The sequence below is a fragment of the Lepeophtheirus salmonis genome, chromosome 4 (genome assembly GCF_016086655.4).
Source record: "Lepeophtheirus salmonis chromosome 4, UVic_Lsal_1.4, whole genome shotgun sequence".
Classification (NCBI taxonomy): domain Eukaryota; kingdom Metazoa; phylum Arthropoda; class Copepoda; order Siphonostomatoida; family Caligidae; genus Lepeophtheirus; species Lepeophtheirus salmonis.
Genome location: NC_052134.2, coordinates 30,182,998 through 30,210,782, shown reverse-complemented (window position 1 = coordinate 30,210,782; position 27,785 = coordinate 30,182,998). Strand labels below are relative to the sequence as shown.

The 27,785-nt window shown below is 32.9% G+C and overlaps 1 protein-coding gene across 1 annotated transcript in view; it reads right to left on the bottom strand.

Annotated features, from left to right (window-relative positions):
• Positions 1 to 27,785, bottom strand: part of LOC121116655 (1-phosphatidylinositol 4,5-bisphosphate phosphodiesterase-like) — a 154,146-nt gene that overhangs the window by 44,127 nt on the left and 82,234 nt on the right. Inside the window, 1 exon segment of the mRNA XM_040710924.2 lies at positions 26,143 to 26,343. Within this exon segment, the coding sequence (XP_040566858.1) occupies positions 26,143 to 26,343 (201 nt within the window).

Here is a 27,785-nt window from a genome sequence, read left to right as displayed (position 1 = left end):
ATTTAAAGTGGTCAGATTTTAATAGAACACTCGGAATATGGACGAAACAGTAATGAACAGAGCATAGTACGAACTGCAAATAATAATAACTTTAACCTTTAAAAAAAAGAATTACAATTTTTTGACCACCTAAGCCAGAGGTCGGCAACCCTTGGCCCGCTACCATATCAGCTTCAAGGGAATTTTGATCGGGCACCATCTTATCATGGACAATCATTTAAATATCGGCATATTAAACTTCCATGACTTTACAACAATATCTATTTGGCCCTCTCCCGTGACACTACATAGAAGTTTGGCCCCTACTCTCCAAAAAGTTTCCATTCCTTGACGTAAGCGTTACCGCAACACAAGAATATCACAATTAGAGAAGAAGTATTCAAATAAAGTGCAAAAAGTGAGCTGATGTTACATTTCACATTCACTCATGTTCATTTTCATGTAAGGGTTTTTTGTTTAGAAAACGAACATTGATGCTGTTGCTTGTTCTTTGTGAAATCAAATGTATTTTGTAGTTAACGGATAAAACAATATGAAGTCAATAGGTATCCTTCAATGTGCTCTCTTTTCTAAGTTGTAAATGATTTCTTTATGTCACATTTGGGGAGAATTTCTTAGTTAATTTACTTGGTGTCGGGGCTGATACAAGATGAGGAATACCTTATCCTGTTGATGATCTACGTTATTATCTATCACTACCTGAGACTTTGGGACATATTGTTGAAGATCCATTACATAGCATGTTATACATATTTTTTATGCTTGATCCTTCGCTTTGTCCTCTAAGACGTGGATTAATGTTTCTGGTTCCTCTGCTGAGGATTTTGCTAAAGTTTAAAAGTAATTTTTTTACATTATTCTGATGAATAATGTAGTAGAGACTGTTGATGGCTAAGAAAATTATTATCCTAGTCGCCACCATGATCACAGAGCTACAAAAAAAGGATTTAGATTGTATTACTCTTTTGTGGGACTGTCCCAGAAGGCTATCGGGAACAGACTGGGGACTCGTGGAAGACAATTTACAATGTATCCATGCAGTTGAAGATCGGAAAGATGAAAAATCCTAATCAGCAGTGCATAGTGCTTTAAAAAAAGGGGGAATGAAATTCTGGTCACTGCAGAGCCCAGAACTTAACCCTCTAGACTATTCCATCCAGGTGCACGTAGAGTCTAAGTCCTGCTGGAGACGCCATAAACAGTACCTACTCTCGAAGGAAATCGTCATCAATGGCTGGTCCTCCGTAAGTGCCCAGTAAATTCAGAGGGTCTGCAGCAGCTTCCCCCATCGCTTAAAGCTCACCATCGATTCTGAGGGGGAACCATTGACTAAAACATGTTCTTCGTGTTTCAATTAATAATTAATAGACTGTTTTTTTAATTCATCCAGGATCCTGCCATAGACTTCAATACTTTGTGCTTTAAAAGGGGCAAATAGTAAGGTTTTTGCTGCGGTACTAGCGTTGTGCATCAGCTGGCATTACGTACTGGATGTTAAACAGTCCCCTTTGTATATCCAAAGAGATAAAAACATAGAAGGATGAACCGAAAAAGTAGTTGACCAAAACATTCAAATTGTACTAGTAATAAATATTTATGATAACAACATATAAAAACGTTAAATATTTTTATGTTCCTCTCTGTATTTTACATGTGATTATATTTTCCTTTAGGGAACTGTTCAGGTTTAATAAATTTAAGGCATGATTCTATACAAGATTTGGAGTGATTAATGTATAAAGCCAACATTTTGTGACCATTGTTTTGGTCGACAAATTTTCGGCTTCAATAAAATTCCCTGGATTTTTCTTAGTGTAAGCACTCTATATATTTTTTTTCTATGAGTGTATCCCATGTGTAAACACGTTGCTTCATTTAAAAGTATCTTGACATTTTTTCTCTGAGAAAATAGAGAAAAAAGATTTGAAAATCAGTGAATGTTTGCCATTCTTCTTAAGTATATCATTACATTTGGGAATTTCGGCGATTAAATAACGAATAAAATGAGGACACTTGTCTGAGATGAGAATAAAGTATAATTGATGATCCCCCCCCTCTCTCAATTTTTATAAACATATTTTGGAGTTTTGTTATTTGCTAATTAGAAAATTAGCAAATTGTATATTTAATTGGTTTTTTAACATGCGTCATTTGTCCCTTAAAAAAAGAGGGATTGTTTGATCCCTCTAAAGTGGGTTTAATATTCCATAGGCCCATGTCTGATATTAGTTTTTAGTGTCTCATCAGTAAATGATCAAATCACGAAAATCAGAATATTGAAATGTGATCCCACCTCATTTTTTTAAATATCGTTGGTCAGGATATTAATTAAAGTTGAGAGAGGAAAAATAAACTTTATAAAATGTTTTTCTCGTCTTTTGAAGGGTTATGTTAATTAAATATGTTTGATCTTATTTTAATTTAAACTCAAATTTTGCAATGATGTGCAACTTTTCCTGATTAATATACAACTGTCTATAGACGTTGTTAATCATATGAGGTTTTTGCTGCGATAAAATCAACTTGCATCAGATGTAAAGAAGTTAAACAGTACCTCTAGAAGAAAGGAGTGCTGTAATTGGTTAATTACTAATTAATTAATAGATTTATAATTTTACAACGAATTTTTTGGGCAACATGAGTGAAAAAAGAGCAAGGAAAATATCAAAATTGAGCAATTTGCGATGAAGAAAAAACAGTTTTATGAGGATAATTTAAAAGTAATTTGTCCTGTTTTGTATTTACCATAACTTATTGATAAGTTTTGCTATAAATATCAACAAATCACGATTTTAGATAGATTTTCTTCCAATCATTTTTGTATTCCATCAGTAATGGTAGTTTTAGACATCCCTAAAGACCATTCAACATTAGTGGTTGGAGCAAATTTGAAGTTGGCGAGATCTTTAATTGTCTTGTTATACGGAGGCATCCTATCATCACTCCCACTAATTATACGTTCAACTATTTGCATAAATGGAAGATCAAGATTTCTGTGAATGAAATAATTTATTTTTCTCCGAAATATTTTCCCTTTTCTTCCGAAATTGTTTTTTTAATCCTTTTTAAAGCTTCGGAAAGCATATTCAGAGAAGGTATTGGGAAAACTTTCGTAGGGAAAATTACCATGGAGGAAAATTGCCAATATTTTTTGATATTAGAGGGGTTCCCTAGATGATGTGATGCTTTTGCGGTGGTTTTTAACTATCCCACACTACCCCCGGAGCACTGGCCAACTCAAGAGCTTTGAACTAGTTGTGGTGTTAGAGGGGTTCCTTACATGAATTCAATGAATCGTCAGTTGTTCTGAACAATACCACACTACCCCCGGGACGCTGGCGAATTCGAGGGTGTAGAGTATTCAACCATATTTTAAAAGGCCCTAAACTATTTATTCCCGCCCCCCCCTTTTCCTTCTTCTATATTTCAATAATATTACTTACACTTGGAGGTACTCCCTTGTGGGTGGAACAAACAAATGTTTAGGTATTTGTCATAAATAATATTCAGCAAATATAAAATGTGTAATTATTTATGATGAAGTATACGGGCAATTTTCCTTACTGGCCATTTTCTACTGCCAATTATCCCCATGACGGTGTTCTGCGCACGTTAGAGAACCATAATTGAGTTTCTTCTGTTTCAGAATTTGTAATATTTTCCGGTTAATATGACAAATAAGCTTTTATGAAAGGCTTTCATAGATTGGATCTTTAAAAACTTGTTGCAATTTTCAATCGTGAGTACATCTTTTGATTCAATGTACATACAATTTCCTTTAACTCTTTAAGATAGGTTGTGTAGTAAATGGTAACATTGACTTATGAATCCTAACAGATTCAAGGAAAAATTTGGTGCAAAAGTATTTCAACTTTTTTGCAAGATTCAACGGGGGATTATTCAATAGTAATTTTGAGTCAAATTTCCTCTTCCTCTCATTAGATGTTGTTGGAATCTGACTTCCTTACATATCCGATTATTTAATCATAAACCTGATTACATTATGTACATAGTTTTCCCTCCAAAAAGAGGGAGGAGTTTTGCAATTGGATTTCCCTCAAAAAACATCATTAAATAATCACTAAAGCTGTAGTGTAATCTAACTAAATCCAAATTTTCGATATTTACTTCATACCAGACTAGAAAAATGAGTAATTCCCCCGCGAAAAAAAGGGGGAATATAAGCGATTTCTTCTGACACAGTCAGAATAAGCATTTTACGAGCAATTGCTCACAAATCCCAAGTCTATTAATTTAGCTTTCTTTTTTAGTAAAGGCTTGGTTGTATGAGTTAATGAAGATTCCTATGGACTTTTATGGTTTGATACCGCTGCGTTTGTAAAAGCAACAAATCCCCCCCCCCTCCCCATCCTTCTGTGAGTTATTTATTAGTTCCTTAAAAGTTTTTATTTGATCTTGTTTACTAGTAAATATATGCATCTAATGTTTTATTTACATGAATCTATATGAAAATAAGGCAAAAATATAGCCCTATTTTGTATTCATGTTTTTGTTATGTTTATGTTTGAGTTGGAAACAGCAGCAGGTGAATGAGTTTGAAAGATTCGATGTAATAATAATTCCATTAGTCAGTTGAATGGCCTATCAACGAAAAGAAATAGCGCTTCAAATCAAAAAGATACAAAAAATGATGCTATATAGAACCTTCAAATATTAAATTATTATTATTATCAAGTAAAATTTGTGAAAATACTACAATAAAGAAAGAATGACCAAAAAGGAATAAAAGATCTTTCTCTTTTCCCCTCTTGCTTGCTCTTCTCCTCTCACAAAAAATTCAATAAGGATCTAAAGTGTCGAAGAAAAAAATACCATTTGCTTGACACAAAATAATAAAAATAAAAAGTGTATAAATGAAATACGAAGAAGAGATGGAAGCAAATTCGACTGCTTATCTCTGTAAGTAGTAGAATATGTTTGTATTTTCTAAGATATATTTATTTATTTATTAAAAGAAGGAATGAAATAGTAAACAGCAATATGAAAAAGAGAAAGCGAGCGAGCGAGCGAGCGAACGAGAATGTAACAGTAGTTGAGCGAAAGAGTAAGCGAGCGAATAGAATAATATAATTACTTACCAACATAAAAGAGACCTGACAATATATAATATTAAATTAATAACTGGCCAATCCATAATGTACAAAATATTATCTTTCGCAAGGAGTTTCTTCACAAACTCAAAAAATCACTAGTGATGGTACGATTCCAATAAAAATCCGGATGCCGATTCCGATGTAATTCTAGCAAAATTACTAATGTCGATTCTTTAATATTTTAAATAATAGGGATAAAATATCATTTTCCTATCAGGGGCGTCCACAAAATTATATTTAAGGGGGGGATGGGTTTTTGGAGTTTTTGTCGAAAAAAAACAAACAAATATTTTATTTGGAAAGAAAAAAAAAAATAGAATAATTAAATTTAAAATATATAATTTGATATTAATTTTTTTTTAGCAATCTACAACTATTCACAAAAATTAATTATATATATATATAAAGAGATAAAAACGATGACTAATCTAAAAAAATAAAACTTTTTGAAATTTCAAAAATTTCAAAATTTAATCTTCCAGATGACTAATCTAAAAAAATAAAACTTTTTGGCAAAACATTTCAATAATTAAATTTATTTTTAAAAAATCAATTAAATTTCAAAAATTTATTTTAACTCAGCCAATCAATGTTCAGTCAAGTGTTTGTGAGAAAAGAAGCAGAAACATCGACTTCTGACAACAAAATATGTATACTGTTCAGTGTAAGGCAGCAAAACACAGACTGTTCATAAAAGTTAATTTTCTCGCTAATCTAGGAAGGTTTAGTGATTATTTTTTGACATTCTGGTTACACCATTTATTAAACTATAATAAATATTTCATCACCTTCTTAACATGAGTGAGTCAAAAGCCAAATATAAGCGTATTTCAGATCTTCTAGATGCTGAACATGAGGTGATGAAGATGATTGACATTGTGAAGTGCTCCAGAAGCCTATTTTTCAAGCTGGTCTAGATGAAGAATGAACAAGAAGGTCTCTCTAGGAAAGTAAAAAATGGCAGGCACAAATAAAAGAGGGATCTGGAGTTCCTATCCTGCGCGGAGAAGATAATAAAGGAGGACTCCACCAAATCGACGAATCAGCTTCTCCGTGGTTGGTAGGATCATCAGGAGGGCTGTGACGGGTGACTTGAGATTGTCTTCATACACCAGGGCAGTGTTAGTGAGGTAACACTGTACTGCCAACGGATTTGAAACCTTTTTTCTGTTTGTTTTTTTTAAATTAAAAAAAGGTTGTGAGATGCCCAATGAAGAAATTACACCTTTTAACAAAACAGTTTACCGGTCCACAAGATAAAAAAAAATGCAGGATGTCTTTGCACAAAATGCCCTCACTGTCCTTCAAACGTCCATGACCTGAACCCTGAACTATCAAACTGATTTTTATGTTGTTGTTTTTTTTTTACCTTTTTTCAATAAGGAGCAAAGGTTGAGAGATGCCTATCAATCCAATATATATTATATATGGAGTGGGAAACCAAAACTTTCAATAGCATTAAATTACCATTTTATCTCCTTTATTTTTCATTACGTAACCAAACAATATCCATAAACAAAACAAACAATTTTTTATCCCATGTCTATAACTATAAATTTTTTGAAGCAACAACAAGAAAATTCAACTCCTGCACAATATTTTCTGCATCAGTATTAGTGCCAAGAAGGTAGCAGGGACCGTTAACATCTCTATCCGGAAATCAATTACAGTACCATATAGCTATAAAAGTCAGAATTTATGCAGCAACAATATGGTTAACATCTAGCCTTCCTCCATGTGGCCCTCCCTCAGCCTTGAACTCAAAACCCTGCAGTTTGCAGTTTAGGGCGGCCTGGAGAAGAATATCTGCAGCACCTCTTATCCAAATTGTAATCATGACAACTTGGTACACCATGGACACACCCTTTGTCGTTAGGAGTTGCCAATCTGTTCGCTGGCGTGTAAAGGCCGTTATTGTTTGTGAAGGAGCACATATTGAATAAAAAATATAGCTAATTATAGCATTTAATCACATCACAAATGGGTTTTGACTTGTCTTTTCTTGTGCCATAATTATCACATTTTCGTAAATTAAGTCTCCCCATTCTGTTGGTATATAGTAAACGAAATTGAAGACATAATTGTATCTTTTCTCTCTCCTAAACATGAATCAATTTAGTTTCTTTGTTTTTGTTAATGTATTTACAAAGGACTGGATGTAGTTATTGAGGTGAGTATACTTGTATAAATATTTAGAGTACTACTACACAAAAACATGTGTTGCATATTTAAAGATCGATATGATATATATATATATTCTATATTATAAATTTAATATTAGGGCGAAGAGAAAGCCGATAAAAGAGCAAAATTGAGAGAAGGAGAGATGAAGTAAAAGAGGAAAATGAAGTAAAGCAGTGGGCCCCACTGACAACTGCAGACACAGAACTACCAATGAATATCCCATCCCTTATAAACCTAGAATTCAAGACATTGAGCCTCCAAAAGGAGTCTCATCAACGATATTAGCAAAAAGAGAGCCTCTTTCAAAATATGACCATCTCTAATGCCCCCTACATACAAACCACAAATTAAATATAGCTTAACCTGTCTAAAATGTCAAATCGATAAAATATGTATGTAAGAGAATTATAATGAAATAATACATCCACAAAAAAGTTGAGATGTCTTTTGTCAAGTCAGAAAAAATAAAAAAACAAAATATAAACAAAAAACTTTTCCCTATTGAAAGATAAAGTAATATAAATATGAAGATATATATTTTTATATAGGTCTTGTGACACACAACCTCACTTTTATATGATCATCTTTACCCTTTTAATTGCTCAGTAAAAAAAAAAGAGGGGCATAAGAAAAGATGGGCACCTTTTTTTCATTCTCAAGCTATAAGGATTTAATTGGGATTTTTATGGGATGTAATATAGAATGAAGTGCCAAATGGCAGAGGTAAAGTAGGAGATCATTGGGCAGTTCAATTTTTTTCTATTTTTTTTTACGACGTCTTTTGGCCGAATAATGAAAATTATATTAAGGAGTAAAAATATACTTTTAACTAGAAAAATTATTGCTATCAGCATAAATGGTAAAATGCTTTCGATATAAAGTGCTTATTAACTTAATACTAATGTATGCAACTTTTTCCCCCCCAAATAAATTAAGGTTAATAATTATTCAATAACATCTCGGATAATGTTTTATGGAACTTATAAATAAATGAGTTTATATTTTGGAATAATGAGTAGAATGAGATTGGATTATATTGTTCACTACTTGTAACAAACCAAGTTGCTAATATTAATGCCCAAATAATATCCAATACCAAATTTCATGAATTTGAGTTTTATAATTAATGTGATGCAGATTATAACATGAATTTAATTTATTTACTTATAAAATTAGAGGTTTCATGCCGAGACGTCATTTTTTTTTGTTATTAGCAAGTAAAATGTTCTGTTGGTTGCTAAAAAAAGAAAGAAAAAGATATGGTAACCCCGATAATTGTAAGAATATTTGCCAAAATAGGAGTTTAGATATTATAACGTTTAGTTAGATTCACTGTAATGGCGAAGAGGGAACTACACATAAAAAACAGACTATGTATATAACAAGGACATGAGTAAGAATTACTCCGATGTCTATACTAAATTTCACTCTAAGTCCATCAAATTTCCAATGTTTCTCTCTGGCTTTTATAATCATACATACACATAATGTTGCGATAGGTTCTCCTCAAAAATGAAAGAATATTGAACAAAGCTAACGAGAATAATAATAACATAAAAAAAAACATTTCTCAGATTGCCAACTAGAAAAAATATTCCACGCGGGTTTATATCGCATTTTTTACAACTCTGTTTATTACTTTATACTTGGTGAAGTATTACATTTGTTCAGAAATCCCTCTGTCACCACAGGACTTCCTTTTTCGAATAAACAAAAGTACAGTATAATCTCTTTTCAATTGCTTTCGTCAGTTGACACTTCTTGTTTTAAAATAGCTGACTCTTTTTATGAATGTAAAAGGCTATTAGTAAATTTTTGCATGCCCATAGATAAGTACCAAAACTTAACATTAGTTCCGATATATGTGTACTTCAATACTTTTTCGTCTAAAAATATAAAACAAAATTGCTGCATATACATCTTGCGTAATGAACGTGTTTAAGCCCAAGAAATGGATGATACTTTTGAAATAATCATTAAAAACTCGGAAAGATGCAATAATATGAAGTTCTTATTGCTGATAGAAATATGATTTCAACATTTTTAATATTTATTTCAAAACATGGTTAAATAATTTGTAGCATTGTGCAATCTTCAACTATTAAAGCCATGTATTTTTTAATGAATGTATTGGTAGGACTGAGGCATTGCCATTGTGAAGAAGCAAAATTTAAACACACGCTAAAATGTCGTTGGTTTCTTGATGGTGACAAAACTCAAAAGGAAGTTGCCAGTGATATCAGGTGAAAAGGTGGTGGGCCAAACTGAAGGCTGGCAAGGAGCTCCAAAACAGAGCCCGTAGAGGGGGGAAGAAGACACTTTCAACAGCTGCTTAAGTCACCATTACAAAACCTCTGACGAAAAGACGTTAATCTACAAGGAAATTGTCCACAAAACACAAGAAGTATGGTCATCAGGTGTCACATGAAACTGTGAAAAAAACACTAGAGGGAATATCTTAGCATTCTCTTCTGCCTGCAATACAAAGAAGTAGAGAAAATTGATCATCTTTGAAGGAGAAACTTTAGCCTGACATGACCAAGGTAATTTTTCAGGAGGACGCCCTGCCCTGCTCATGACTCTCAATTGGCTCAGGATTGACTTCAAACAAATTTGAATTCATTTTGGCCCTCAAAGTAAATGGCCTAGCAAGAGTCCATATTTAAATACAATCATCAATCCATGAGTCATTGCCCAGAATCAACCCAAGTTTTTGAATCCAGCAACAAGTGAAATGGCTCTGATTGAAAATGTGAAATTAACCTTGTCAAAACTTAGTATGGATATTTTAGATAATTTATTTTCATGTATTCCAGAGCGTATAAAGGGGTGTATCAGACTCAAGGGCGGTTACATAGGAAAATCCTTTCATGTTTTACTTTAAGTCTTTATTGTGTTATTACTATTTCTTAAGGTATCAGCAATTTCTTGACATACTGTAAATGTTCTTCAACAGTTATCAAGAGGACATTTTTTGAAAGACTGTAAATTCGGGTTCAAAACCAATTTCAAATAGTATTCCCATATCATTATGGTTTTTTCACTACCACAAAAGTTAACACTGAGTTGTTTAATTCGAACGGACTCTTTTTAATCTGTGAGCATTGTCCAACAGTTATTGAATAATTGTTCCATGTTGGGAATAATTGGCTAACAGTTATCAGGTGATTTTTTACCCTTTTCTATTTATTTTATGAAGAAAGGATTGCGAGTGAAATGATATGTTAGTAGTATTAATATTATCAGAAAAAAGAGGAAAAAAAAGAAATAAATTATACAATAGGGCAGTGATTCCCAAAGGGGAGGGGGGTCGGTGCAAAATGATTTTCAAAAAAGAAGAATATAATTTAAATTGTGGCATCAAAACTTAAAAAATGATAAATGTACATATTTTTTACAAGTCTCTTCAGGATATTTATAAAAAGTACTTCCCAGAAGATTGTCCTCCACAAAAGCATAAGTGGGTACACTCCTTTTACCGCCACAGCTAATCATCTGTCATCCGATATGAATGATGGACTTATCGAGCTTTCATGTGACCAAACACTAGAACAGATTTTGATCATAAAACAATTGACGAATTCTGGATTTCTGTGATGAATGAGTACCATTGCTTGAAAATGCAGCTTTAGATTTGTTCATGCCATTAGGTACAACTTTTTTTTATCTGAGAAGACCTTTTCCGTATGAACTAATATAAAAATATATACAAATCGTGGCTACACTCAAAGTATGATCTTCGAGTTGCTGTGTCCAAAATTAAATCTAGAATAGACCTGCTTTGCTCAATGCCCAGTGCACATCCGTCATATTAAGACCTTGATGCGTTTATAAGCCAGTATTTACATATCCACAGCCTGTGATTTATTTGTGAGTCTCAATTTGGACTGTATTTACTGCAAATAACGAATTGATATTGTTGAAAATCATTGATCTTATTCTAACAATATATTCCATTATTTCGTCTATGTATTTTTATATTTTTCGATATATATATAAAATTAAAATCTTTTTTCTTTTATTAAACAATTTTTACATAAGTTTTATATACACTACTTTAATTTGGGGACTATTTTAAGGGTAAAATAAAACTCTGAATGATAATAGTCCCAAATTACTATAAGTCCATATATTTCAGAGCTCATTTGACTGAGGGAAAACTGAGATCAGTTTCCTTTTTTGGCTTTAATTGATTTGTTCAAAATAAGTGTTCCCCTGACTTATTTGAAATCATATTTGAAGACAAAATTAAGGTCAAAATCAATATAAAAGCCAGACAAGACGACTTCGTTCAAACAAATTTGAAATTTTTTTTTTTTTACAAATTGTCAGGATTATACAGAAAATTTTATTTGAAAGTGAAAATTTAGAAATTACCACATTTTTAATGTTCCATAAATTCAATTGTATCAAGATTCATTCAAGAAGTCTGTAACGGTAGGAGTTGGGTTGAGCGGTTTACTCTGAAACCATAAAGTAACTTTTTCACTAAATATCTATTTTTTGTATGTTTGTTGAACAATATTGTTTATAACAGAACTAAAGTCGAGTCCATTTTTTCTGAGTCTAGTTCATGTCATCAGTATTCGTCCCGGATCCATTAAAAAAGATACAAGTTTATACTAGTTTTTCAAATTCTCAAATATGAGCCAACTATATATATATATTGACTTTTGAAGATTTTTTTTAAATGATTAATTTATTAACAACTAATTAGGATTGATAAATTTATTAATTTATTTCCTTTCCGTCATTAATTATAAGTGAAATATTAAAAAAAGTGAACTATTTTGTAATTCGTTTATGAAATTTCTTAATTCATACTAAAAAAATAGTCATTGGGATTACCCATAAAGATGGTATCGGAATTGGACCGGAATTGGCTGATTTTTTTATATTGGCATATCCTTATTTTAAAGTTATCGGTGTTACAATTTTTTATGACTGTTGATTCGGTGTCAAAATCAATTTAGAGTGGTATAGTTTTTAACGCTTCAGTATCCCAATATGACTATAGTACCCGTATAACACCAGTTTGATATTAGAAAAAAAAATAATATCCTTCAAATCCATTGCTTTCTTAAAAGTCTTATTTATTAAAGAATCTGATTTGGCCTATATAGATAAATATGTATATATTATACGCTTATGCAAATCAAACTCTGAGCTCCCCCCCCTCCCACATAAATCATTTTGTATACATATACAACACAACACTGATATTTTGCCTTCAAGATACAATAATAAGAAATTTTAATGATATTCTATGAATTAAATATGCCTCAGGTCCTTATAGTCAAATAACAACAAGGAATACATTTTTAAATATGGTTCAAAAGGAACAATTCTTTTTTATTTTAGTATTGTATATATACCTTATATAACATAAATAGAGTTGCAAAAAATATGTAGTTAAACGTATTTTTTTTTCCAATTGACAATCGGAAAGAGTGTGTTTATTCTTACTTTCCAATTCTGTTTTCATTAATCTAAGTAATACTGGGTGGTCCATTGAAATCTGAAGACTTACTAATTCAATAATCAATGAAGCTTGAATGATTGCAATTAATTACTACTTCGATATATTAAAGCATAAACAATTAGTTGTAAAACGAAACAAATCTAGAATGTAGATTACGTACAAGTCGAGAAAACGAGACTTGAACATGATTGGCGAATTTCAATTTTCGCTCTCTAAGGCATCTACAGGAGCGCCGTCTATCAAAAAGTTCAAACTGTATCCGGAGGTGTTCACGAAAACAGCCCAAACCAATCCCCTCAAGTCCATGTGGGCCCCTGCAAGAGATCTCAGGGGTCCACACTAAACTGTCAAAAGAGCTATCAAATAAGTAAGAAAGAGCCTTGTGAGGGTGGAAAGGCCACTTTTGACACTAACAATGAGAGAACACCATCTCCTCCGTTGCAAGACTCTTTTGAATAAGTCTTTTCAACTGTTTTTCAACACTTTTGGGCCCCTGATGCCAACAACCTGGACTACACCTTTTGATGCATGTTGAGGGGAAGACCTGCAGTGTTCTTCATCCAAACACCGAGGCCCTCAAAGCCACTGTCAACCAGCACTGGAACGCCATGACAGATTACTAAGTCTACCGTGGGGGCCAGACCTTGCACCACCACCTGGAAGCCATCATTGCCGCTAAGGGGGGTTACATTAATGATTAAGAGAACGCAGACCCACATCTATTTATATGTAGTATTAATTTTGTTGAAATTATATTGTTATTTAATAAATTATATCTGGTTTAATTTTAGAATTAAAAGTGGGTTGGATTTTAATCGACCACTCGGTGACTATTGTGTTGTCTAATGATGAAAGACGGAGAGTAACAATGACAGTTTGTTCGGGAGTTCTTCAAATAGTCAGGGTTAACATGTCCTTTTTATTTCATAAATTTCAAAGCATATATAAATATATATATTTGTTAAATAATAACCCATTTTCATTGTCAACTAGGAGGGAGGGGGTTGAGGGGGAGGAATCCCACACTCATAAATCAGTTTTATTCAAATTCCTTGACAGATTTTATTTATAATTAAAAAAACATAAATTAATAAAAATAGTAGTTTTTTCGAAAAAAAAAAATATATATTCAATAAATAAGTATATTGAATTTATAGTTATTCTTTATGAGAAAAAGATATAAATTAGTTTGATTATATGAAACTATAACTGAGGCACGTAGGGCCATAATATTTAAAAATATATATAAAGTCAATGCACTAGGAGAAACCAATTATTTTAAACCACCTTTAAAATAATATATTTCATTAAAATTTGAACAAACTATTGATACGTATATAGAGGGTGGTCTGAATTAGTGTCTCATGAAAACAATTAAATACCAAACAGATTATGATTGCTATTAAAATATGTAACAACAACTTTTTATCTCCGCAACGAGGACATGTCTTTGCTTGTTAGTCACCAGGATTATTGCAATAGTTACGGATCCATTTTGATCAAACTTGGTACAAAGATTGCGTATGGTCAATGTAAGAGGCCAGTAAATTTTTAGAGGTCAAAGCGTCACAAAACCTATAGAGTACACAATCGATAACAACTCTGGAACAAATTAAGATACAATTTGATTTTAGGGAAAAGTTTTGCGCTTTACCGATTACCCATTCTAGTTGAAGTTATGTATTTTCGTTTATTTGTATGATAGTCACCAGGAATACTGCAAAAATTACAAATCGAATTTGATCAAACTTGCTACGAAGATTATATATCGTGCGAGTAAGATGCTAATAAATTTTAAGAGGTCAAGGTATATTGAGGTACGGTGCTGAAATTGTTATCCTAAAGTAGGTTTAATAGAGATGCTTCATATAGCAAGAAATCCAATTTAGGAAAATTAACTGTAGGTATCTGCAATACGCACTTACCTAGTTTAATATTGTCCTGCGATTGACTGGTAATTTCTCATTCAATGTCCATGTTTTGAACTAATTAGTGGAGCTGCCTTATTATTGACTTGCAACTTATACAATCAACGTCCATCGGAATTTTTATCGCTGTGGCTGTCATTATGGAATCCTTGCTTGAGACTGGAAACTGTACTGACCTCCCCATTGACTGTACTTCCAATTTGCAAAGCCCAGAGGGTTAAAATCATGCCAAAAGTGATCGAAACTTTCTGTGCATCATCCTTGCAGTGCAGTGGCACTTGAACCGTAGGGGTCGGTGCACCCAACTTTTACAGAATTTTAATAGTTGGCCGATCAAAAAACTTTCTCTAGTATCAAATTTTTTAAATGTAATCATTAGGATACAAAAAAAAAAGCCATTTAACTCTAAAAAGGTTCTTGTCTCCCCTAAAAAATATAAAATCAAATTTGACTGTTACAAAGAAACAATAACATACAATCGAAGTTTTCAAAAAAGTCTAAAGCCCCAAACCTTTCCCATCAAATGCAAACTTTTTTAATCATAATTTGCTACAACCCATTTGCAAATTTTTACCGATGCTGGTAGCTGGGACCTTATTTTGCTGTAAGCAGATATGGACTCCAGTAAACACCTTATTTCCTAAAGCTCTATACACACAATATATGTAATTTAATTACGCTAAAGTTAATGGAACTTTAATTCTGAACCACACTGTATATACATCGATAATTAAAAATAATAAAAATTGCTTCGAAGATATAGAAAAAAATTGTTGATAAATATTTTTTAAATGAATATCTACATATATTCAAATATCTGTTTTTACCTTCTTATTTGACATTTTCTAAATTTTACCCCAGCGATGATGTCTGTATTTAAACATTTAAAAATAATAAAGACAATATGAATGTATTTAACTTGATGATATGAAATATTTTATTCATATATATGTGTATAATTTTAATTAATTCAATTTTACCGCCTCCTAAAAAAAACAAAAAACTTTTGTTATAAAATCGTGGTTTCCGGAAATTTATTTTTCATTTATTTATCTCCCCTGTGTTCATTGAATCATTTTTCAGGGGAGGGGGGTAACAATTTCTTTTAGTTGATTGCAAGTATAGGGTGTGAGGAGGCAAGAATGAGACGTCAGGGAAATGTCAAATTAAGTTTTTATTTTTCAGAATTATTTGATAAACTTTTTTTTGGGTACTAAAAAGTGTTGTACAGACACTTTATCATTCAATACGACCTCAAGTTGTCTCAATAAAGGCCTTGATTCTGGCTCTAAAGATGGTGCACGCCTTCTTGATATTCTCTTCAGGGTAGTCTTCCCACTCCTTGTTGATGGGAGCTTTGAGTGAGTCCTCATTGGGGTGAGGGATCGCATTGGTCTTCTCAACAACATCCCACCTGAAATAGTCAAAGGGGTTGAGGTTTGGGTATATAGGTAGATTTTCTTGAACCTTTCCAGTCTCTTTTGCTTTAACTTTTTGCTTTACGTTGTCTTCAGACATAAGAATTGAGGCCCAAATCTTCAATGGTAGCCACCCTGATGGTGTTTGGGTCAAAACTGGTGTTTAGGATATTGATGAAGGCCTAATCTCTCTTCTTGTTGTAGCCATCACTTCCAGGAGACCTCTCGATGTCCAAACCGGCGTTTCTAGCGTGATGGATACGGTGGACTGTACTGACATTGATGCCAACAGATTCCTTTTTGCTTACTTGGGCATCTAGGAGATCATGTACCCTATGGCGTTTGGCATGTTGCTTGTTCACTTTTTGTCGTAGTGAGATGTATAATACACGAAATAAAAGCTCTATGAACGGAAGTTAGTTTTTACAAAACAAACTTTCTAACCAGATTACCCGTTTGTGCACATGATTAAAAAAAACAGTTCATTTTTCACTACCCACTGTGTACATATATGTGGCCTGTCAACACTAAAGCCAGTAATAATCGGTTTTATAACGAACCTAGTACATACAAGTTTAGACTTCAATATATTGGTAACCTTGATATTTATGTTTTTTAATGTGTAATTATCAGATTCAGCTGGCAAAACTGCACTAAAAATAATACAACATCCTTGAGATGTCCTCCAAATAAAACCCCATGCGAACATTATCGTGTACCTGTGGGCTTGGTGCATGCCCAAGGATACAAATAACTCTAAGGATAATGATACTAGAAGGCTAAATTAATGTTAACAAAACTGGTGTTATTTTAAATTTTTAAATCGGTGCAGTTTATCCAAATCGGGTAATTGGATCCGGATTGATTCCGGAAAAATCCCCATTTTTAAGACCTTTATGTTTTGGGCAAAGCCATTTTTCTAGATCGCCGAATTGGGAACCTTTTAACAACTATGTCTTGGAGAGAGAGCCCAATAAATGTGCACATAACCCTTTTTACCCATTGCATTCAGATATTTATATATGTATACATAAAAATAAGAGTTATATGGATTCTTGAAATATACAGGTAGTGACTTTTTGCATGTAGGTTGGGCTGTGTATTTCACAATTATAGAGCTCGTAGTTTTAGTGTTCTGTCAGTCCATATTTATTTGGTCCAGTACAGCATTAGGAACGGTCATTAAGACTATTAGTACAAGAACAGATTAAAAGAGAAGAAATAAAATTGAATTACGTCACCAAGGACCGAGCTTTATAAGTTTAAGGGTATGCAGGACTGAACTGGACTAAACTTAGAATGAACTGGACGGGACTAAAGTCTTCATTCCTGAATAAAGACTAGCACAATATTTCGCAGTTCATTCAAAATGCAGTTTGTTCATCATTTTAAGTTTTTTTGGCAAGTGGGATTAGGTTACGGTTACTAAACAAGTTGAAGTCACCATTGAAAGGAAAAGAGGCCAGGTGACTGTAAATGCATTTTTTTTGTCAATCGACATTAGCTAGACCACAATACACGCTTGGTGAAGGAATACTTAACGCTTGATGCCTACAGGATAACTCTTTGTAAGGGTTTAAGGACTTTGGATCGAGTAACGCGAGTGATCCGGTGCAACAGCATCTGCAAGCTAGAAAAGCAATACAATTAGCCACCCCCTCTGCTCCCTTGTACTTTAATATTTTTGGGCACCTCAAGGGGAAGCATTCAGGAGTCTGATACACAGCAAAGGACCAAATGAAGGGCGTTATCATCACTGCTTGAGCCAAGCTTAGTAAAAAACAACAACTTTGTACTGTACAAAGTTCTGCAGAAGGCTGGAACTCGTCATTAATGTAAGAGGTGGCTATTTTGATTGAGAAGGTAATTAAAGTGCCATTTGATTGTATTTATGAATTAAATTTTCCAAATTTGAAGGTATTTTTGAAATATAACAATTTTTTTACTTTTTAAAAAGTGTTTTATTTTAGACGGATGAGCCTATATATTTATAAAAATATCCCGTTGTTTAAAAATGTGTTTTTCGGGATTTCCTGGGAAATCCCGAAAAAACCTACTAAATAATGACTTCTAGATTAAATTGCCTTATATCCGTTCTGTGTATTAAGTATATAAGTAGTTCAAATAGAATTGATATACTTGACACATTTATATAAAACAGAGCTCCATATTATAAACATAAATAATCGTAATGATAACAATAGAAAGATTAATCTTTTTATTAGTAATAGTTATATAAAAAATATCAAATATTTTTCTGAGGAAGAGAGAATTACTTATATTATAATGCCTATATGTAACATACATAGTCACAAAAAAAAGGACAAAAATAACCTTATTTAAAAAATATATATTTATGTGTTTTATTCTCTTGCAATATATGTACATATGTATATCCCGGATCACGGTGATGCAGTTATGTTATATCTATGTATTGGTGTTGGGTTACGGTCTGAAAGTTCTGGACCGGTCTGACACCGTTATGAGTTTTAGTGGACGGAACTAATTCTGTATACTAAAGAAATTCGGCCTGGACCAGTCTCAAAGATACATTCAGTCTCGATCATTCTTATAATCCAATCGGTCCGGACGAATTCTATAGATGAATTGGCAATGACGTCAGATATGCTTCAAAATTGTGAACATTGACCTACAATGACGTCAGATTATATGTAATGTTCCCGTTTTTTTGGAATTGGTTATATGAAGAATGAATTTTCTTTTCCTTAACTGTTGCCATTATTATTTAATTCCTGAATAGTGAGCATCCGCTTATACATGGATTCTAGTAAGTGCTAGTTGAAATCAGAATAGAATTGGGGATCGGTATTTGAGTAATTCTTGCCAATGTCTGTTTTTGTTACCTTCTCCCTTTCCTCCTTATCACAACAGATTGTAGCTGATCTCCACCTGCAACAAAACATTCCTCAAATTGTCAGGGTTACCATGTTGATTTTTGGCTTCTTTTTGTTTGACCTACCCATTCTACAATGGATTTTCCTGATTGGTAATATTGGTCTAAATTAACTTAAGACTGAAATGAATAAAATTTTTGATTTGGATTGGTCATACAATCCAATCAGTCTAGACAGATTTTATCAATGAATTGTTGATGACGTCGTTTGTATTTTGAAACTGTGTACATCGTCCTGCAATGACGTCATTTTAAGCTGAATGTGTTGCATAAATTTTATTAGTATAGCTCATAAATCGGGGAAGAGGTAAAAATTGGGCGTTCATATATTGTTACCAAAAAGCATCTACTCATGATTTGAAAAGTATTAGCGAAATATCGGTACAAATCAGTGTAGAACAAATAAGTACAGACGGAACGCGGAAGGACGTAGCTCAATGAACAATGCCCACTGAAAAAATTATTTCCTTGAACTCAATGGTCGCAGGTTTGCGAGCCCGGTCGTTCCAAGGGAAGGAAATATACTTTTATGTATATCGACAATCTAGGTCCTATGGAGTAAATGTAATGCTATAATCCGTGTAACTCGATTTGACTAATTAAATCAACATTAAAAAAAAAAAAAAAAAAGACCAAACCGATATGAAAGAGTCTCATCACTAATATGTATGAACATTATTTGAAATGTTGTAGGGGTTAGAGAAAAGAAATAAAAAAAAAGGGGGGGGGGGAGAAAAAAGCAGCTTGTGTGTTGAAAATAGAAAAAAGGAGAGATAAGAGGCTTTTTCTTTCTTTCTTTCTTTCCTCTCTCTTCTTTTTCTCCTCCCATCCATACATATATAATGAACTTTCTCGCATTGCAGATTTCTGTTTTAATCTAACTTCATTTATTTATATACTTACATGCTGTATGAATGAAGGAGTAAAAAATAGGTTGATGACTTTGAAGTAAAAATATAAAACCATTGTCGTAAAATACATTGACTCTATTCTATTTATACATAGATAATTTTTATATATCTAGAGTTGTAAAAAACATGACGCATGCAGGATCTAAACAGTGTTTCTTAACATTTTTTAAACTACGACGATTAATTGAGGTAGATAGTCTGAAATAAATTACTTTCTTTTGAGGTTTCTGTATGAATTGATAAGATTGAGTTGCAGTGATAGAGTAAGAGTAAATATTATGTACACATAACTACTTCAGCTGGTTCATAACATAAAACTATCTAAACATATTTATTTAATTTAGGACGAATAAGAAAAGCCAAATCTAACTTTTCCAGGCCAAACTGTTTAAAAAAATCCCAATCTAGGCTGTTCAGGAATGTCTGCAGGATTATATTTTTTGGGGTATTGTTTGTTTTGAATCCTTTTCAAATTAAAATTTTTGCTTCGCTTCATAATTGAATCAAATTACCTTAATTAAAAAAAAATGCTAGAAAACAAAATTCTCTGTTTTCTCAAAGGAATAATTTTTCAAAAGTTCAATTATAAGGGAAATATTTTATAATAGTATGCGAATTCAACACGTTTTGTTGATATTGTTTTCAATTTTGCTAAAAATCCTACTTGAAGTGAGTATGAGTAGTGGGCCGAACTTAAACATTGAGCCGACTACAATGCAACCCGCAGGATATGGGTTGGACATCCTGTATTGTACTATCCAATCCAATCAAGCACAACTTGTTTTCAAATATCTAGGGGCTTCAGAAGCAGTTTTAAGAAAAAGAATGTTGCTTCAAATGACGTTTAATATATTATTTTCTAGTCATGTTCCGGGAGCTGAGTTTTGGTGCTCTAATATTTTTGATACTCAAGAAAATACAAGCTTAACTTATTCATCCCCCTAATACGTCTTACTCCCCTGAATAATTGTTACTCGAGAAATTGCAATAATAAAATTTCGAATATTGATTGCAATTAGTTTATTATCATAAAATATTATGTCATTTTTTTCTTCGGCGATATTCATTTTCGAGGGCAAAAAAACTTAGTACTCCATCACATGGCAGTAAGGTGACGGTATTTCAAAGACCTTCGAATCTTTCCTCTAGAATGAAATCCTGTCCAATCTACTACTAGTTCTACAGTCTGATTGACATGCATTATACAATTGGAAGCTATAGAAGGCGTCTCCAATCAGGTTTAAACTCAGAACCATCCGCACCATCTCCGCAATCTTCTTACTCATTAAAACAATATCAAAAATCTAATGAATTACAGTGTTTCAATGGTTGAGGTTGAGTGTAGCGCTTTTGCACCATCCATTTAAAAGTAAATTTGCTTCGGCAGGCGAGTTGTTCACACAATTAATCCCATTCCGATTTTCATGGCCACTGTCCTACTGTCTTATGTTATCTTTCATGGTATTTGATGAGCGTTTAATAATGCTGTTTTAGTTTATCACCTGTACTTTTGCTTAACGAAAAAAACCCGACTATATTCGAAAAAAGTAAGGCTTCCCATTATTCAGTATCACACAATAAAGTTTAAAAATAAGTTAAGGACATTTCGTTTCGTTTCTTCACCTATAATTCATCTATTGATTCAAGGAACAGTATGATACAGGGTCTTTCAGGTAAATCCAGACAATCTTTAACCAGATCCTTAGCAATAAGGAAAACAGTTAGAGGATTTAAATTCCTCGATTTACAAGTTCAAATAATACGAAAGAAAAATATTATTTTAATGTCCCCACCATATCCGATAATCATTCGTTCAATACGGGGCCTAAAGGATATGCGGGCCTTGCTTTATTATTTAGTGGAGAACTTGCTCTATAAATCCCAAACAAAATAAGTAATCCATGGGATTCATATCTGGGGAGTTAGAGGCCCAGGTGTGAAGGTGTCAAAATGACACCTTATGTTCTTTAAACAAGTTGTAGGTCTTACAGGCCTTGTGAGAGGGAGCCAAGCGCCCTTCTTATTGTCTGTAAGGATATGTCGTTTATATAGGGGTATGATTTTATCCTCAGATCAGTGTTTATGACCCTGAACACTTTTGCACGGCCAACTTTTGGCATTTTGGCAAGAACGCTCATCAGAGTCTGGGGAGATACATTCAAAGACTGTTTCAGGCCTATGAGGAATATGGGAGTGTGATTTTATCACTCTGGGGCATCTGAGTTTTTCTCTTATGTTATCTCTCCAGTTTGTAGTTGTAGTTTTATTTGTTTACTCATAGTATACTGTATTCATAGGCATGTACGTATTGCCACATATGAATATTTGTCTATAGTTATTTATAAGTATAAACATTTATTGACGGAATATATTTGCCAATATCAATATATGTATGTACATATATTGATATATCATACCAAAAAAAAAAAAAACTACAATAAACCCGTCAATAACAGAAGTATTGATGAAAATTCAATAATAATATAATTATTGTCAGTCTATTTAGAAGGATTCATATTATTTAAACCAAGGAAATACTTGTAAGAAGAGCAATACAATAAAACGCCCCAAAAAGCTGAGAGAGAGAGAGAGGACAAGATACAAAAAAGAAAGTCATATCAAATGATAAAATTATACAAAACAATCGTTCTAAAAATAAAAATAACCACATATTTAAAGCCTTGTTGCTCTACTTATATTTGAATAGTGTTAGATTCGAGTTAAAAATTCTCGGGTTTCGTCGAGTTCGAGATTTCAATGATTGAAGTTGAGTTGGAGTAAGAGGATATTTTACTTCGAGTTTCTAATTTCGGGTTCGAGTTTGTTATCAAAAAACAACTCACGGCCACGAAATATCTATTATTTTTTTGAATAAAACATAACGTTTATAACAATTATAAACTGTAAGGAGTATATCAGGTCCTAGAAATACATAGTTATAAATTGTATATACATTTTTTATAATCTGTAGGCTATTGGTCCATTCCTATCCTTTTTTATGAATAATTACATATGAAAAATATTTGTACATTTCGTAGATTCATTATAGTTTCTTTTGAATAGTTGATTATAAATTAGTATTTCGTTGGAATAATGGGATATTCCTTGATATGGAAAATAAATTCTGGGTGTCCCTTGAAATCAGAACATTTAGAAATTCATTAACTAAATATGGTGGTTGAGTGATTAAAAATAATTCATATTGCGATATATTAAAACAATTAGTTACAAAAAAAACCTAGGATCTGTAGTTTACGTACAAGACGAGAAAATGACACTTGAACTTGATCAACAAGTCTACGAAGTCAGTAAATCCAAAACGTTGGAGAGGAAGAAGGGTTCTGACAAAAAGGCCAAACTGGACTCGGAAGAGTTTAAAATACAGTCCAGACCAATCCCTTAAGTCCATAAAAGAAATTTCGGGTTTCAGACAAGGTTGTTTAGAGAGATATATATAAAAAAGGGGGTAGGAAGAGACTTGTGAGGGTATAAAGACCGGATTTTCCATCTATGAAAGAAACCCATCTCCTCTATTGATCTCCTTTTGACACTCTTGACCTCCCTACTGTACTGATGCCAACCTCCTTGACTAAACCTTTTGGGTAGAAGGGTAGGCCTGCAGTGTCCTTCATTCAAACACCAAGGCCCTCAAAGTCACTATAAGCCAGCACTGGGACCCCATGATATAGTAATACATTTGCAGAGGGTGCCAGGACTTCCACCACCACCTGGGAGCCATCATTGGCGCTAAGGGTGGCTATATTTATCAGTAAAAAACATCTGAAACACATCTATTTATAGTAATAATTTTATTGAATTTCTATTGTTAATTAATAAATAATATCTTGTTGAAGCTTAAAATTCAAATTGTTCAGATTTAAATGGACCACTGGGTAACTAGATACTTGATTACTCAAGACTCTTATAAATATTTTTAGTTTCTGTGATTCGAGTGCCAACTATATCAGTTTTTCATTGGATATTTTGGACGAGTTTTAGTTATTTACACAAAAAATTTGTCTTTCCTGATGTCAAGTATTTTTCGAGTAATACAGGAATCCAACTCGTTTAACTGATTTAACTACTGATGTAATGATTAATCGGAATTAGAGAATTGGGTGGTTTTTTTTATTTATTTTCCAGCATTGAGGAAATAAGGTAAATTTTCTGATTCCCTTTTTCCTCCTCTTTTGCATCAGTACTTATTACTGGTAATTAATTATTCATTACTTTTTTAAGTTATATAAAGTTTCTGTCAAGATACAAGAAACGAACATGTGTATTTATAACTTTAGTCTGATAATTTGGTAAAAAAAATGCTCCAACACTGAGAAGAAACAAATTGAAACTATCTCCCGCTTCCAAAGTCACCCAGATTGTTATTGACGCCAAAGGGGAATATATTGAGTATATTCAATTGGCATTGGTTTAATTAAAATCTGATGATAAGTTTAAGATAAAATACATTTAAAGAAATCATGTTGGTTGTTAAATAAAAGCTGCACCCTGTACTCTTAATTTAATGATGATCAAATTAATGGGGCTCCCATTATGGGGTATTATTGTATGTACTACTTAAATTGAGGTCGAATCAAATGGGCTTACCTCTATTAAGAAATTGATCCACTTTGATATAGGGGTACCTTTAAAGATCTATATGTATTTGAAGTGCTTGTACTCTTAAAGAGGGAAAAAACTATTGGCAAAAAGGGGAACTTCCTTCTTTGTTTATAACCTTCTATTTATTTTAATATCTTTTATAGTTTTTCCCGATCCTTGGCTTTAATAGTCTCTATAAAATACTTAATACAAATGTTAGCGGGCGGTCCATTGAAATCTGAACACTTACTAGTTCAATAAATAATGAACGTGATCGACGAATTTCCATTTGCGCACTCCAAGGAGTTGGGTGCCTCCAGGATAGCCGTCTACGCCGTCAGCAAGTCCGAAACGTTGGAGAGGATAAAGGGCTCTCTCAAAATGGCCAAACTTGTCCCAGATGAGTTGAAAAAACAGGCTATACAAGGTATCTCTGTGTTTCACAAAGGACTCTTCAGAAAAATATAAAAAAACTGAGTGGAATGAGCATTGTGAGAGTGGAGAGGCCATTTTTGACACCAGCAACAAAATTAACCCATTTCCTCTCTTGCAAGACTCGTTTGAGTTCTTTTGAACCATTTTTTTTCCGCGTACATACTTTATTTGTTTTGAGAAGTTACTTGTATAAATAAACATTTTAGTTATAATTAAATCCCTATACAAAAGTCAATACAACAATTAATTAGCACAGTGAGTCAAAAGATAATAAAAATCAAAAAAATGTATAGTCCTTTATCACATTTCATAAAAATATTTAATAAAATTATCTGGTAGAAAACAAATGAATAAATTTTTTTAAAATTATACGCCTAAAAAAAGTAGGATGGAGACAAAAAAGAACAGAAATTTGATAATTTTGTCCCCCTACAGTCCTGATTTCTGAAGACCTGCAGTGTCCTCATTTAATCGCCGATGCCCTCAAAGACACTGTCAGCCAGCACTGGAACGCCATGACGGAGGACTATATCCGCAGTGATGTTTCCCGTTGCCGCCTGGAACCAATTGCCTCTCAGGGCGGCTACACTAAATATTAATAGAGCTGAGGCACACATTAATTTATAGTCTTCATTTTGTTACGATTCTATTGTTAATTAATTATATTATATGGTGTTAAAGTTTATAATTTATTTTGTTCAGAATTTAATGAACCACTCAGTATGTTTTCATTTCTTAAATAAACCAAATATTATCGAACCCACCAACTAGTGAACAAGGATATAATACACGTCGAGCTTGATAAAAATGCTTCTAATTCCTTTCAATCTAGATATTATACACAATAATTTCAATTTTGCTAATGAAACATTAAATCAGATTACATGCAATTCTCTTTTTTTTGAAAATTCTTTGCTTAAGACTTATTTCAAGATTTACCAATTTAGGTTTAGTTAATCTAATTCACTGTTTTGCTTAAATTTGTTCCTTTTTTTTCAGTGTGAGGACTGAGGGGTACAGCAGTACAGACATAATATTGTAGCTCTTACTTAAGAAAATACACGCAACCTCAAAAAAGTCAAAGGGAGACTGGTTGGGTAGAAAAAAAGGGTCATACTCTATTTAGAAGAAAATTATAAAAAAAAATAATTACTTACTTTTCAAAGAACACATCCATGGTTTTACATTGTGCCGCCCTCACAGTTTCAAATACCTTCTTAAAGACAGTCTCCTGTGTTCCTAGTTGCGTTTTGAGCGTTTCCCACTCTTCTTTACGCTGACGGTTGCGCATTTCAGTCCATTTTTCCGTTTGGGATTGAACGGCCTCTATCACAGCTGGATCCGACTCCACATCATCTCTACAATATTTTTTTGGAATAAATATTCACATATATATGTTTGTACAAGTAATTTCCTGTACTACGGGACTACAGCGTCGTGTTCTACCAACCATGCCCAGTGATTTTACTCCCAGTAAAATTCATCCTTGGACATTATATTCCCAATTTGAAGGGGATATTCAATGAAGTTATACTGTTTATGTTTCTAAACTAGGTAGTATTTTATTGTAGGGGTGTAGAAGGAGTCCAAGCATGATCCTATGAGGGATGATGATTATGTTAGAATTTCAATTCAGAGCTGAACTTGAAGCAGGGGTGAGTAAGCAATCCATGACAAGGGAATGAGTGGCCCGAGGAAACTTGCTTATTGTTAACGTAGATTTGAATTGTGAAAAGAGATTCAATGCTATTTCTGCAAGGTATGAATAATATCCACGGATCAGAATTCAATTTCTACTCAAGATTAAAGATTTATGATGACGATTTCTAATCCATGAACACAATAAATCATTCATATCCGTCTCCCATCCCCCACTAGTCATCACTCAGCTCCAGTCCCAACTGCCAACTACCCAGCCCTCTCTCTGCAGCCCTACACAAAAACTACTTACTAGCTTAGGAACATCAAACCCTATGACGTAACTAAATATCCCCTTCAAAGGGGAAATGAAGTTTCGAGGGATGAATTTTACAACGAACGAATTTACTGGGAATGAAATCACTATTGTATTATTATTGGAACAAACTTGGACTTAATTGTAACAAATTTGTGGGTTTTATTTAATAGCATGGATGCTAAACTAATATAAATTTTCATTATGATCTTCACGGGCTTAAATTACTGCCTCAATTCTCCCACAGAGAAAATATTTTACTCAATAAAGAAAAATATTGATCTTGCATAAAGAGCCACAGAGTTGGTACTATTACTTTGATAGTCAAATTATGGTTTGACCATCAGTCGATCTTGTGAATATACACATTTTTGGATAAATAAAAGATTTGCATTATCTGGCCTAGTTTCCCATTTTTCTCTGTGTTACATTTTTTCAAGGGATATACTCTTAATGAAAAAAAATCAGAATATCAAAACTGTATTAGGGCGTGCGATACCACTTCAAACCTTTGGTATCACTTGGTTTCAACTCTTATATGTCAATATATGCATTTGTAATTATTTATGAAGTAAAAACATAATGTTACCATTTTAATTTAAAAAAAATAAATAATAATTTCCATAAGCGGCCCTAGAAGTGGTTCTAATATACCTAATATGGATTAATTGCACCAATTCAAAATTCTTGAACAAAGGAAATCCGATAATACTAATTCCAGAGATTTTTTATAATGAACTTTGGAGTTATTTGCATTCAAAGGATTTTGAAAATGTCTAACTTGCCAAACATTACTTAATGCGTGAACGTGTTTCTCCATCTGGACAACTGATTAAAATGAAACTA